This window comes from Colletotrichum lupini, chromosome 5, assembly GCF_023278565.1.
Source record: "Colletotrichum lupini chromosome 5, complete sequence".
Classification (NCBI taxonomy): Eukaryota; Fungi; Ascomycota; class Sordariomycetes; order Glomerellales; family Glomerellaceae; genus Colletotrichum; species Colletotrichum lupini.
The window spans coordinates 4963344-4978271 of record NC_064678.1 but is presented as its reverse complement, the minus strand read 5'-3'; the positions used below and the strand labels follow the sequence as shown (position 1 = coordinate 4978271).

The 14928-nt window shown below is 57.9% G+C and overlaps 3 protein-coding genes across 3 annotated transcripts; all 3 read left to right on the top strand.

The window, feature by feature from the left end:
* Nucleotides 1–79: 79 nt before the first annotated feature.
* Nucleotides 80–865, top strand: CLUP02_10907 (uncharacterized protein; the record flags this gene model as incomplete). The annotated part of the gene is made up of 1 exon (XM_049289879.1): nucleotides 80–865. The coding sequence occupies one exon, from the start codon at nucleotides 80–82 to the stop codon at nucleotides 863–865; it is 786 nt and encodes a 261-aa protein (XP_049147024.1).
* A 953-nt stretch (nucleotides 866–1818) lies between these two features.
* On the top strand, nucleotides 1819–2301 carry CLUP02_10906 (uncharacterized protein; the record flags this gene model as incomplete). The annotated part of the gene is made up of 1 exon (XM_049289878.1): nucleotides 1819–2301. The coding sequence occupies one exon, from the start codon at nucleotides 1819–1821 to the stop codon at nucleotides 2299–2301; it is 483 nt and encodes a 160-aa protein (XP_049147023.1).
* Nucleotides 2302–4350: 2049 nt separating this feature from the next.
* CLUP02_10905 (uncharacterized protein) lies at nucleotides 4351–14712 on the top strand (the record flags this gene model as incomplete). The annotated part of the gene is made up of 2 exons (XM_049289877.1): nucleotides 4351–4474; nucleotides 4538–14712. The coding sequence occupies 2 exons, from the start codon at nucleotides 4351–4353 to the stop codon at nucleotides 14710–14712; spliced, it is 10299 nt and encodes a 3432-aa protein (XP_049147022.1).
* Between the last annotated feature and the right edge of the window lie 216 nt (nucleotides 14713–14928).

Here is a 14928-nt window from a genome sequence, read left to right as displayed (position 1 = left end):
TGTGAGGCGATCCTGTGGGGATGGCCGAGAACGATGGCATAGCATTCCTGGTTCGGGATGGAGCTTCTAGAGGCTTTGCATGAGAATTGCGGCGCGATGGGATAAGCAGGTCGAACATCACAGCTGCCCAGAGAAGTGGATACCGTACGACACACTCGATATACACGAACATGCTCACTACCAACAAGGGATACGACTCCGAAGCGGTCCTCTTTCACATGTTTCTCAGCTACCTGCCCCTCTTTCTCAGACCTGTCTACTGGCGTTGGCGTTTTGGGTTACGTGGGTGCCATTCGATAGGAATCTCGCGGTTGCGGAAGCTGATGGGAGGGAGTTTGACAAGCTTTTCTGGTTTGCTGGAGTGGCACTTTTTACAGTCTACGAGTACTACGCACACCTCACTTTTTTCATAGAAGACATATTGATTGTTGTTGAGAAGCTATTGCAGCACTGGCGCCTTTTCCCTTGCCGGACAAGACAAGATACGTGGGGACTAATGCATCGGAAGCGCTGCCGCGTTGGAGCGATGTGTAGTTCGGTGAGCAAACGGGCGAGAAGCGGGCGAGAAGCGGGCGAGACATGCTGTCGCCGGCCCACCGGCAGTGCCAAGTTCGCTGTCTCAAAGAGGTCCCCACCCGACCGGGACCGGGACAGGAGCCATTCCTCACGTGTCTCGGCACACCGCCAGTCGTCAGGAGTGACCGATCGCGAGCCGGAGTACTGGTGGCCCACGATCACTCTGCCCTCCGTGGCACTGTTGCGGACCTGCTGTGTTGAGGTAGGTGGCGGGTGTCGATTCTGCGGAGCACTCGGCTGCCTCTTTCCGACTCATGTAATTCTATGGACTTATGGACAGGATCTTTGATGTGAATCCGGGACCTTATCATTGTGATCACGATGTGGGCTGGGTCATCGTAAGAGGTCAAATGAGGCTTTCTTACACGATCAATGCAAGCTCGGTCAACGGGCACCGGAGTTTTCTGCGGTGTCTTGCGGATGGAAGCACCAGAAATTTAGTGCGGTTGGGCTGTCAGGAGAGCCTTCGAAGGCCCAGCACAATGAGAATATAGAGGGCCGGAAGAGTGGATTTTTTTCGAGATGCTTTGAAAGTATTTTCCATCACCTTCATGGCGAATTTGCCTACAATATTGGGCTGTGACGGGGACACCGATACACGCTTCTTATCGAGTCCCACATACGCGGCTTATTTGAGCACTTATGGACAGGCTTCACAACTTTTTCTGAGAGCCAAACCTTGGAATGCGCCAACTCAAAGAGTCAGGCCTCAAGGCCGGTCGTTGGTTGTTCGGGTTCTACCAGGGTGCTGGGGCTTACCTAAGTGGGCTCGTGAGGTATCAATGGCCAGGGCAGGCACTGTAAAGTTGCAGGTGTTGGCGCCTGCCACATGCTACACCGAAATTCCCAGCGGTGAGGGCAGGCACGTTAGTGACTCTTATTAAGGTAGTGTAGCAACGTCATTCCCAACACGCTGGCTGTGACGTGACAGCGACCAATGCCTCCTTCCCGAAGAAAGTGAAACCATCTTCCTGGCAAAAGCTCGGGTCAGGAGCCAGGACTGCCAACTCAATTTCTTCCCTTGGCCTGCCCTCTTCCGCCTCCCTGCAAACATTTTCATGGATGGGTCTTCTTTCGCATAAACAACAAAACTATCGACGATGAGCCTTATCCACCGCAATTGAGCGCCCGTTGTGACAGTTCACGACATTGATCAACAGCTGGTTCAGTTCACGACCATGTACCCGACGATTACTTGACCTTCCTGGTAATATCAGTATACGTATCAGCCTCGGAATCGCGATGGCTTCCCTCGCAACCTCGATGCTTCCCCCGCCCAGTTGCTGCCAACCCATTCTCTCCATCGGTCACCAGTCTTCGATCATCGGTCCTCAGGTCCGCCCAATACCACCAGCCATGCTGCCTGCCGCCCTCTCAGCGCCCAACCGCCGACTCGTGTACGGCCCCATTGATTCTTTCTCTTATGCCCAGTGGCATGTAGTCGGACCAAGTCGGGTTCTTGCAGGGCACCAATCGCACCGGCGCCATCGTTGCGGCACACAACCTATGTACGCATCTCCTCGGGCTAGACTGGGCTACTGCACCTCTCAGACACTGACCTCGGGAGGAGCCATGCCATCCCGTCCCATCCCATATCGACGTCGGCCCAACCTCCGCCCACCTTACCAACTCCCTCTCACCAAAATTTTCGCCCGAACACTCCATTCGGCGGTTACATTAGATGGCACAGCAAGTGGTTCCACGGAAGACGTTTTGCTGACATGACATGGTCATCGCGGCATTGTATTCCTCGCATTTGCACGCCCACGTTGCTCCCTACTTCCTCGCAGACAGCCGAAGAAAACAGCCCGTTACAAGCCGTCGCCCAATCCAAACCCACCACTCTTCTGCTGGTGCTACTGTCACTGTCACTGCAGTCACATCCGCCCCTCCCGCCAGCCGTGGTCCGGGCCTCTACTGCATGGATCTTCACAGACGAGCCTCACCCAGGCGAGCCACGTTGCACCTCGCTGACCGGGGGTTTAATGGCCGATGAGAAACAAACCGCGCTCTACTCCAACCCCCACCATTGACATGCCAGCCGCCGGTGAGCGTCTATCGAAGGAAAGTGCCGGTCAGCGAGTGGCCATGTGCACAATCATAACGGCCTCTCGACGCCTTCTAACTACTTCTGGCCAGACCGCGGCTTCTCCCTTGCCCAGCCTCAGTCCTTTCGAATATCATGAATGACGGGAAGAAGGTTGGGCTTACCCTCCACTATGTTCCAGGAACCACCTTTCCGTCGGCAATCGTTTCCTTATGTCTCGCCAGGCGCGATGAGTACCTGTGCATACAAGGATATGCCTGGCCCTAGTGGACCGGCCCATCGACCTACCCTGCTCCGGCTGCCCGATGCGTGCGAGTGCACTGGGCCGGAAATCGACGACCAGCGCAGCACAGCAATTATTAGCTCATAGCCGCTGAGTGGAGGGATGCTTGACAATTGACACTTCATTGAACCCAAAAAATTCCCTCGTCCTCAGAAGAGTCTTGGGGAGCCTAAGCCCTTTCGAGCCCTTTTCAGGCCAAGTACGAATACATTTTACCTCCTCAGTACTATCCATCCATCGTCGCTTTATGAAGATCATTGGTGGACAGGCGCTGCGCCTTGTTGTTTTGTGGTCTCTCGGTCTATTCCAATGCCTCACCGCAAAGACTGACCCGTAGGCTTCTTTCCCCCATGTCATCCGCAATGATGCTGGCTTCTATAGATAAAAGTCAAGCGACAATACTCATCCGATAGAATCAATGGACTTCGACGGTACGGCGGTAGCGGTATGTCATCTTGAGACTTAGGTACGGCCCTATGAGACTACGAAAAGGGACAAGACCACAAAAAGTAAACCACATATCCCGGGAAAAAATCACCGACGTTCATGCCCGGCCTGGTTGAGCCCGTCTCATTATGCGGGTTGGTCGCTCGCTTCCAATCGCATCGTCGTTGGGCAGCCATCAACCCTCCTCCTTGTCTCCTTGTCCGTCTGATGTCCCAGGTCCAATTCTGTTCCTCTGCCTCGCCTCTTGTCACATCATTTATCACATCACTCAAGCTCCCAAATCCCAGAAACCGCACTCCCCAGTCCAACCCAATTGCGACGTGGCGCCAGTGCTTGTTCCGCCTCACTTGAGCCAATGGCCCTCAAGCACGCACGACAGTGATCACTTGGACTTTGAGACTGCCACAATTTGTCTCCATTCGTGGGGACAGCGTGGGGTAGGCCTGTGTCAGGGACCCCTTACTCCCGCACCTTGAACCCTGCTACAGACCAGTGATGCTTGTGATGTTTGGCACTGCTGGGAAAGCTCCCCCCTGCTTCTCGAGAATCTACTTTTCTTCCCACAGTTTGGCCCAATTGTGTCCTCCTGGGATGGTCGTAGTCGGGACGCATCTCGTCACTCTTGGTCCCTTATTTCTCAACTCTATCCAGTGTCAAGCCGAGACAAGAAACCTGTTGCTTCCTTGTCATAACTGCCCATTGCACTTTTGTCTGTTGTTTACACCACAACACGGTCTCACAGGCGACAAGATACCTCACAATACATCCTTTTGAGTCTCGCGATACCAGCCCAAGAGACTCGAACTTCTTACTCCGGCTTGGGCACCGCACTATCACAAGAAAATTGAGAACTTGTCAAGAAAAGAACTCCCAATCTCATCTCTCGCCAACGACAGCCGTCCACGTGCGCCAAAGACAACATCAGACAATCTCCCCGGATCAGCATTGATCAACTTTTGCGAAACAAGGACCCCCATAATCCACGAGTCCTGGAAGCATGAATTCGGAAGAACCAGTCGATTTCTGCCCCTACCGGCAGAACCTTGATTGGAACCATGTCCAAACCCAAGATTTCTCCAACATCCAGTATTTCCAACCTTCAGATTCAGAGCTGGAAAATGGTAAGTCACGCTAGATTGCGCTTTGAGTATTGCATTAGCACGCCTAACCCCTTCATCTTACAGACGGCGACGTATATGCCAATGGCGTGACGTATCCTTCACAACCCGCACAAGCCAGCAGCAGCAGTAAAAAGAGCAAGAAGAAGGCAAAGAAGGACAAGAAGGCAGCACAGTACACCTATGAAGAGCCATCGGCTGTCGCCCCTGAGCTTCCCACGCCTGGACCGCCTCAAGACAACGGCATAGCCGAAGACGAGTGGCCGACACAATCCTCAAAAAAGGACAAGAAGAAGAAGAAGAAGGGCAAAAAGGAGGAAATTGCTGCACCTCCGCCACCTCCGCCTCCGCCACCCGTAGAAGCCGAGCCCGAACCGGAACCTGAGCTTGAACCCGAGCTTGACCCTGAGCCCGAGCCCGAGCCTACGCCTGAACCGATAAAAGAGAAACAGATCGTTGCAGAGGAGGCACCCGTGTCTCCGACGAAGACGAAGGAATCTTCCAAAAAGGACAAGGAAAAGGACAAGAGGAAAGAAAAGAAGAAAAAAAAGAAGGGCAAGGGCGGAAAAGACGCCGAACCAGAGCCGGTCGAGAGCTCAAGGTCGATCCCCCCTCCGCCGCCGCCACCCCCGGTAGAGGACGCCAAACCGCCAAAGATGGAGGAAGCTCCAGCTCCGCCTCCGGAGACCATCATTGAGGCGAAGGAGGAGCCGCCGGCCGTCGAAGCTGAACTTGAGTCGGCTGCTAACCGAAGCCTGGATGACGCCAAAGTCGATGACACGGTAGCGACGGAAATATCGCCAGACGCTGCTGAGGCCATTGCAGAGGCAACGGAGTCGGCTGTTGTAGATCCAGCTCCCGCCGAAGCTCCTGTTGAAGCTTCTGTTGAAGTTGCAACAGAAGACAGCCAAGACAACGCAGCCGATACACCAGCAGAAGTGGCCCCCGAGGCAACAGAGGCTACACCTGAAGCTTCCACTGAGGAGGTTGCAACTGAAGAGCCCACAACAGTTCAAGCAGAGCCTATTGCAGCGGAACCTCAGACCGAAGACACACCACCTGCCGAAGCTGTTCCCGAGGCTTCTGAGGCACAGGCTGAAGCCGAAGCTGACAAGGAAGCGGACAGCAAGCCTGGAGACGCAACTCCTGCCGATGCACCTGCTGATGCAGTCCCCGAAACAACCGCAGAGACACCGGCAGAGGAAAAGTCCGAAGAGTCCGCACCTACACTAGAGGATGCTGCACCTGTTACCGATGAAGTCAAGCCCGAGGAGTCCACAGTCTCAGAGTCGACCCCTAACGCGCCCGCCGATGCAGAGCCTGAGACTGTTGCACCAGCAGAGGAGCCCGCCAGTGAACCTTCAGCTGAGCCTGTATCGGAAGAGACTGCACCTGTTGCGGATGCTGCGGCTGATGCCACAGTCGAGGCTGAGTCGGGAGACGCTGCTCCCGTCGAGGAGAAAGCAGCTGATGAGGCCCCTGTCGAGTTAAAACCTGACGATTCTGCGCCAGCTCCGGAAGAGACTGCAGCTACTGAAGAGCCAGCTACTGAGACTTCAGCTGAAGATAAGCCGAAGGACGCTGCTCCTGCGGATGAGCCCGTCACCGAGACTTCCGAAGAGCCAAAACCAGAGGATGCTGCCCCTGCGGAGCCTGCGGCCGAAGCTTCCGTTGACGCCGAGCCTGCTGCAGATGTCGCAGAGGAGGCTAAGCCGGATGACGCTGCCGCTGCTGATGGGCCTGCTGCTGATGCTCCTGCAGATGCTCCGATTGATGCCCCGGTTGACACCACAGCTGAAGAATCCGCGCCTGCGGATGAACCTGCTGCTGCCGATGTCAAGCCTGAGGACCCCGCCCCCGAGGAGGCACATGTAGAGGCTTCGCCTGAGGAGTCCCCTGCTCCTGCTGCCCCTGCGGCCGAAGAAACTTCCGAGGCCAAGACTGAGGATGCTCCTTCTTCCGAAGAACCGGCTGCCGAACCCGTTGCCGGCGAAGCATCTGATGAATCAGCTCCAGCTGAGCCCTCAGCCGAGCCTTCGGTTGAGGCAGTGGAAGAAACGACCTCCGAGGAGCCAATGCCGGAAGAAGCATCGACGGAGGCAACTACTTCGACGGAGGCCAGTGCTGAGACGGAGGAATCTTCAGTTCCTTCTGAGGTCGCTAAAGAGGCTGGAACAGCCGAGCCTGGACCGGCTGAGATTGATGCCGCTGATGCTCCGGCTGAAGTGGCCGCCGAAACTCCGGCAGCTGAAGAAGCAGTGTCATCAGAAGAGGTCCCGGTTGAAGCTGCGGCTGAGACGCCGGTTGTGGAGGATGCAGCCGAAGCCGCAGTCGTCGGGGCAGATGCTCCCGCGGATGATGCTGTGAAGCCCGAAGAAGCTGAACCAGTTCCCGCTGCCTCAGAGGAAGCACCAGCACCTGATGCTCCGGCTGACGCACCCGAGCCTGCAGAGGTTCCGACTGAGACACCTGATGCTCCAGCTGAAGTAGCTGAAAGCGAAGAATCTTCCCCGGCTGAGACGGCCGACGTCAAGGAAGACGCAGCACCTGCTGTGGCCGAACCTGCGGCTATCCCAGAAGATGCAACAACCACTGATGCAGCTGCTGAAGAGCCCAAGTCTGACGACACCATCGTGGAGGCAGAACCAGCAGCACCACAAGAAGAGACTGCCCCGACTAGCGAAGATGCGCTAGTTTCTGTTGGTGCCGATCAAAAGCCCGTTGAGCCAGCCACTGCGACCGAGCCGGCCGAAGAGCAGCCTGCCGCTGCAGACAAGGAAGCCGACTCGGCAACTCAGCCGGCAGAGACCGAGGCCGAGCCTCCGGTCGCTGAGGCGGTCGAGGCATCAGTCGAAGCAGACGCTGATCCTGCGGGCGCTCCTGAGCCTGTCATCGAGACAGCAAAGGCTGACGATGCCGAGCCTCCTAAGGAGTCTGAACCCGAAGGTGACGCCGAAGCCTCCAAGGAGGTTGAAGCTGAGCCTTCGACGGAGGTTGCAGAGAGCGCTCAACCTGAACCCCCCAATAAATCAGAGCCCGAGGCCGCGGATGATGCCCCGCCCGATACTCCGGAGACGGTCGAGACAGCCGCCAAAGAGACAAAAGAGCCTGAGTCAGAACCTGCGCAGGAGGAGGAATCTCCTGCTCCCAAGGAAGAGGACGGCCCTCCTGCAGAACCTGAGGCGGAGGCTCCCAAGGACGAAGAAGATGGCGTTGCAAGCGTTGAACCAGAGGCTTCTGAGCCAGTCGAGGCTGAAGGTGATGCCCCTAAAGAGGCAGCAGTGGAAGCTGCGGCAGATGATGCTGCCGTAGATGAGCCTGCCGCGGTTCCTGAGGTTGAGGCTACGGAGAAGCCTGCTGCGGAAGCTTCGGCAGAGGTTGAGGCTCCTATTGACGCGGCCCCTGAAGACGCTTCTGAGAGCACTGCTGAGGTCGTTCCCGAGACTTCTCCTGAGGATGCTCCCGAAGTCACTCCCGAGGTTGCTTCGGAGGCTGCTCCGGAGGCCGAGACCGAGGCAGCGACAGCTGCAGTTGAAGCTGATGCTACCAAGGACGCCGAAACTGAGGCTGTTGTTGAGCCTAACACTGCTCCTGAGACTACACCAGTGGAAGCTGAGCCAGCTGCAGCCGAGCCAGAGGCACCGAAAGAGGACGAAGCTGCCGCCACACCAGAGGATACCCCAGCGGACGCTCCAGAAGCCCCTAAGGAAGCCGATATCGAAACCGCAGACGCTGCTGTCGCCGATGCATCTGGGGATGCCGCCGCCACGAACGACGCAGTTGTCTCAACTGAAGGTATGGACGGATACGAAATCATCAGCGACGGCAAAGAATTTAGTTTCACCGTGGACATTCTCTCCCCAGGGACCAAGGATACTAAAGAAGAAACAGAACCTGCCGCTGAAGCCGAAGCCACGCCCGAAGATGCCAAAACCGAAGAGGCAATTTCCGATCCCGCCCCGGAGGAGCCGATTACCGCCGTTGCCGAAGTGGACACCGAGCTAAAAGCTCCCGAGGAGACCCCAGCCGAACCGCTCGCCGATGCTGCTGAGTCCGAAACCAATCCTGAGGAGCCCAAAGCCGAAGCTACCGAGACGGAAACCGCACCTGAGCCCGAGACCACCGCAGAGACTGCAGTTGTGGAGCTAGAGGCACCTTCCGCTGCTGAGGATCCCAAGCCGGAGCCCGCGGCTAAGGCAGAACCGGAGTCGACTCCCGAGACTAACGACGAAGTCCCATCTGCGGACCCGGCCTCATATGCCAAGGAGCTCGAACCGGAGACGACTCCAGATGCACAAGAACCAGAGCCGTCAACTGTGGAAGCTCCAGAGCCCGAGGCCGAGGCCACCACCGAGACCTCTGCTCCTGCCCCTGAAGAACCAATTCCGGAGACGGCTGCAGAGACGGCCGAAGATGCTGGTGAAGCGCCTCCTGATGCTGATGCTGCTGCTGCTGCTACTCCCGAACCTGAGGTTCAACCTGAAGACTCTGCCGCGACCGAGGTCGAGGAGCCTGCGCCCGAAGCAGAGGCTCCCGCGGATAACAACGAACCAGCCGCCAAGGGCGAGGGTGATGTTGAGGCTAAGGACCCTGAGACTGAAGCGCCAGCAGCAGAGCCTGAAGTCGAGACGGTACCAGCTGAGGCAGCGCCTGCGGCCGAGGAGACCAAGGAGCCCGAAGCAGAAGCTGTCCCTGAAGCTTCTTCTGAGACGAAGGAGGTCGATCCTGCTGCTGAGCCTATCCCCGAAGCTGAACCCGCTGCTGAAGCTGAACCCGCTGCTGAAGCTGAACCCGCTGCTGAAGCTGAACCCGCTGCTGAAGCTGAACCCGCTGCTGAAGCAGATCCTGCCGCCAAATCTAAAGACGAGCCCGAGGCCGACGTGCCCGCTGTTGCTGAGCTAGAGGAGGCAGCGCCTGTTCTGGAGACTGTGGCCGATGAAGTCAAGGAGCCTGCCGCTGAGCCTTCTACCGAGCCTGCGGCAGAATCCGCTGCGGAAGCCGAGCCAGCTTCTGATGTAAAAGAGGCAGAACCCGAGACTGATGCTGTTACTGAAGCAGACGTCAAGGAACCTGAGGGTGAGGCTGCGGCTGAGCCTGATGCCGCTCCTGCGACTGAGGCTATTTCTGAGGTTGAGGTCGCTGCTGAGCCCGCCGCTGCTCCTGAAGCGGAAGCGGCTATCGAAACTCAAGAGCCCGCACCTGAACTTCCTTCTGAGGCAGTGGCTGAGGAACTCGAGTCTGCCCCTGCCCCCCCTGCCGAAGAAGCTGAAGCGACCGAAGCTGAGGTCGAAGTGGCAGAAGCCAAAGAAGCAGAGCCCGCGGCTGAGGCGGAACCTACAACAGAGGCGGAGCCTGCTGCAGACGCCGTTGATCCTGCTCCTGCTCCTGAGTCAAATGAGCCTGAACCTGAATCGGAACCCACTCCGGCCGATGCTGCTCCGGCTGAAGAAGCTGCTGATGTTACGGATGCGGTTCCAGAGCCGGAGGCGCCAGCAGCGACCGAAGAGGCCAAAGAACCCGAAACCGCCGCTGTAGAAGTTGCCGCAGCTGAAGTCAACGATCCTCAGCCCCAGACCGAGGTTGTCGAGGAGGCGAAGGATGCTGCCGCTGAGCCGCCTGCCGTCCCAATTGAGGCCGCTCCTGAAACCGAAGAGGCTCAACCCAACCCGCCCGCTGCGGTGGAGGAACCTGCCGAGGCGGAGCCTGAACCGGTGTCTGAGCCAGCTGCGGAAGAGACAAAGGAGCCTGAACTCGCCGAAGCTCTCGCGGAGGCGAATCACGCTGCCGCAGTTGAAGAAACGCCAGCACCGGAAGCTGAGCCTGCTCAGGAGACTGTGGCCCCCGATGGAGATGCCGCGGCTGAAACGGTTGAAGAGCCTACGCCTGCTGAGGAACCTGCATCGACAGAAGATCCTGCACCTGCGCCTGCGCCTGTTGAGTCAGAGGCAACAGTTGAGCCAGAGGCCCCAGTTGAGCCAGAAGCGCCCGCTGAACCAGAAGCGCCCGCTGAACCAGAAGCGCCCGCTGAACCAGAAGCGCCCGCTGAACCAGAAGCGTCCGCTGAGCCAGAGAAGCTTGATGAAGCAGCAGCTGTTGAAGCTTCTGCCCCGGCCGAAGAGTCTGCACCAGCGGAAGAACCCGCATCAACTGAGGAACCAGCGGTGGCTGAGGAGCCTGCTCCCGCTGAAGAACCTGCACCTGTTGATACAGAAGCGCCCGCGGAGCCGGAAGCTGCTGCAGAAGCTGCTGTTGAAGAATCTGCGCCAGTTGAGGAGCCTGTTCCCGCTGAACCAGAGGCTCCGGCTGAGCCAGAAGCACCAGCTGAGCCAGAGGAGCCTGCTGAAGCAGCTGTTGAGTCTGCTGCAGTTGAAGATGCGGCTGCTGCTGAACCGGACCCACCAGTCGAAGAACCTGTCCCTGTCGAGTCAGAGCCATCTGTCGAGGCAGATGTCGAGGCACCCGCAACGGCTGAAACAGAAGACCACACTGCAGAAATCGCAGCGGCTGCAGTGGCGGCGGCGGCAGTAGCCACGGGAGCGGCGGTGGCGGTGGCAGCAGATGGTGAACAGACGCGGTCTTTGGATGCTGAGGAAAGCAAGGATAGGGTGGGACCAATTGCCTCTGATGCGAGGGAGGCAGAGAAATCAGGTGAGAATTCCCCTCCTTCTCCTAATCCCGATTCCCCCGATGGAGAGGCACGGGAAGGACGGGATGGCCAAGATCCCGAGGACGTCGAACCGGAACCCGTCGCGGAGCCTGCCGAGGACAACGCCCCGGAGCCGGAATCCATGGAACCTGTCGACAAGAACGAGAAAGTGATGCCTGCCGAAGCTGCCGAAGGAGACGCCCCGGAAGAGCCAACTGCCGAGGTTCAGGAGAGCCAAGATGCGGTCGGCGAAGAGCCTGCTGTTGAGGAAGCTGCCCTACCACCCTCGGACGAGCTACCATCTGCCACTGATGAAGCGTCACCACCATCTGTCGAGGAGCCTTCTGTCGAAGAGACCGAATCACCAGATCAAGACAACGCTGAAGTCGCCGCAGACGAAACGCCCACTGAGCAGCCTTTGGAGGAACCAGCCCTCGAAGACGCCATTGTCGAGGCTGAACCCACTGAACCGGCATCGGACGAACTAGCTCCCGCAGAAGAGACAGCTCCAGCCGAACCTGCTTCCGACGAGACCATCTTAACTGAGTCTCCGCCAGAGGAGGCAGTCGCCGAGGAACCTACTCCAGAAGAAGCTTCACCCGAAGAGCCTGTAGCTACAGTAGAAGAATCGGCCGTGGAGGAGCCGCCTCTTGAGGAGGCTCCTGCATCTGAGACTGCTCCCGAGACAATAGCAGAGGAGCCCGAGCAAGTCGAAGATGCATCCACAGAGATCGCTGCCGCTTCCGAAGAGGTTCCAGCAGATGCAGTGCCCGAGGAGCCAGCGGCTGAGGAAGCTCCACCAGAAGAGCCAGACCAAGCACCAGGGACTCCAGCTGAATCTGCACCCGAAGAGGCCATCTTAGAGGGGTCCGTCGCTGAGCCCGCCGATGAGCCCGCTGCTGAGCCTGCACCAGAAGTCGTCTCCGAAGAGCCCACCATGGAGGATGCCTCTCCTGAAGAGTCGACACCTGAGCCTGCACCAGCAGAGCCTGCCCCCGAGGAGGCGACTCTGGGTGAAGCTACTCCAGAAGCCGCGCCAGAAGACTCCCCAGCAGCCGAGATACCTCCTGAGGACGCCGTTTCTGAAGAGCCTTCTCCTGAGGGGCCTGCCTCTGAAGCCACTGCTCCCGAAGAAGCCGTTCCTGAGGAAGCCGTCCCCGAAGAGGTCGCCTCCGTAGAGCCTGATCCCGAAGTAGCTGCTCCTGAAGAAGTCATTGCCGAGCCCGAAGAAATCACTCCTGAGTCTACTCCTGAGGAGCTTACCCCTGAAAAGCCCACTCCCGAAGCTGCGCCTGAGGAGGTTGTCTCTGAAGAAGTCGCCCCTGAAGAAGCTGTTCCCGAAGAGCCTGCTCCCGAAGAGCCTGCTCTTGATGAAGCCGTCTCTGAAGGACCTGTCTCCGAGGAGCCTTCTCCTGAGGCGGCGGATGCCGCGCCTATAGAGGTTGAGGACGCACCCGAAGATACACCGGCAGCCTCCGAAGAACCCGCCTCAGAAGCTCCCGTCAACCCCGATGACACTCCTGAAGACACCCCTGCAGAAGAACCTGCAGAGCCCGACGCAACTGAGGAGGCATCAACTCTAGAGGCGAACGCCAATGGACCCGAAGAAACAGTACAGACACCGGATGACAAGGCGGAGCCTGCTGATAGCGACGAGACAATTGATAAGGATGCACTCATTGCTGGAGCCGCCGTCGCTGGTGTTGCTGCTGCAGCTGGCTCGTTTGCTGCCAATGCTATCAAAGACTCAGACGACGAAGCTACGGCTAGAGAAGCTCCCGGTCCCGCTGCAGCAGACGCAATGTCACGTCGCAGCTCATCGGACAAATTGACGCAGACTTTGAATAATATATCGGCCCTGGATACAATCACCATGGCGGACCAAAAGGACTCGGACGTGGACGCCAACTTCAGCCCCGTGCAGCGAGACGGATTCTCGGACTGCGGAACGCAAACCGATGGCTCAGTATGGGGCCTCCGGCCCTCGACTCCCGCCGTGGTTCTCCCTGAGCTTTCCATGTCACCGGCCGCCAAGAATAGGGCGAGGGCTCTCAGACGGCAGCGCAAGGTTTCCATCAAGCAAGCGGAGGAACTCATCGCGGCTGCTGTGGTCATCTACGCCACAGCCGAAACTCTTCGTCCACCCATGAGCCCATCATCTCAGAGCAGCTCGCAACTCATCAAGGCAATGCCCAGCTGGGAGAAAATGGACATCAAACCGAAAAAGGCCTTTTTCTGGAGGGTTCTACCAGGCCTTCTTTCCAGACGCAGGAGTACTACCACTACGGGAGCGGATAAAACTAGCAGGCTTGATACTAACTACTTTACAGAGAAGAAGGAAGCAGAGCGCGAGAGGCACCGACGACGACGCCATTCCTCAACCCATCATCCTTCATCATTCTCAAGCCGTAGCCGAGGCGAAGACGACAGCAGAGACCACGAGAGTAGCAGACGCCACTCGCACACATCACATCACTCAAGTCGACGAAACCGAACTGACAGCGAGCGATCTCTCCGATCCGGCGAATCCGTGCCTCGAACTCCGCCAGGCCCTATCAAGAGACAAGACAGCGGTTTCGAAGAGAGCCCCCATCCTCATTCCCAGTCCCGTCATCGCAGCGAACGTAGCGAGCGGAGTGGGCGAAGCGAACGGAGCGAGAAGACCGAGAAAAGTGAGAGAAGCCACCACCACCACCACCGCAGTGAGCGTACGCCTGAGGAGCAGGCTGCCCATGATCGACGCAAAGAGGAGCGGCGACTCCGGGAGAAAGAGCGCGAACGCGATGCCGATCGTGACAGACCGAAAGACAGGCACCGCGAAAAGGAGCGCGAGCGCGAACTCCAACGTGAGGTCAACCGCGAGAACGAGGAAAGAGAGCGTTCGCGTCGCAAGGGCAAGGAGCCCGAGACTATCGCCAAACCTGAGGATACGCCCGAGCGCAGTCATCACCGCTCTCGTCGCCACAGCACGTCAGAGCATCAGCGCCCGCACCGCACCCTCAGCAAGAGAGAATCCATGGAGCCTGCGCCAGGGAAGCCCCGGCGATTCTTCAGCGTCAGAGGCGAAGGTACGACCGGATCCAAGTTCCCTCCCCAGGACCCCCCGGCGCCAGCCACGCCAAAGGACGACATGCCAATGGATGACAATGCAGGACGACAAGAGTCTACTTCCACACGCGACACTCCCAAGCGATCGAGCACAACGCGGGACAAGCACAGGCACAGAGACAGATCCGAAGGCGGAGGCGGTGCCAAACTGCAAAAGGCTCGCGACGAGGTCGCCGAAGAAGCTCGCAGAGACGCTCGCAGGGCTGCGGAGAAGGCCGAACGGGCTGCCGCAAAAGCAGCTGAAAGGGCCGAAAGGCATGAGAGAACCGAGAGGGGCGAGAGGGTTGATAGACTCGAGAGACCCGAGAGATCCGAGAGACCTGAGAGGGCTGAGAGAGCTGAGACAGCCGACAAGCCGAGATCAAAGCACTCGGACGACTCTCGGCGCCGCGCTCGTGTGGAAGACAGGAGGAGGGAGGACGACAAGGCTAAAGAGAAGGAGAAGTCAAAAGGGATCAAGGGCGTGTTCAAGCGTCTCTTCAACTAATGACTTGGGACGTGCGTGTAATGATTCTACGACGATGAGTGTACGCGGACCATATGTTTCACGGGAACGGTATTAGAGTGTCATGATTTTTTTATTTATTTTTGAGATTTCTTGGTTGTTTGGGAGGCGTTCACTGAGAATGGCTGGATGATTTCTTGATGATCTTGACGATGAATTCCATTTTGTCTAGTGGTTAATCGTTTAATGATGAAGGTA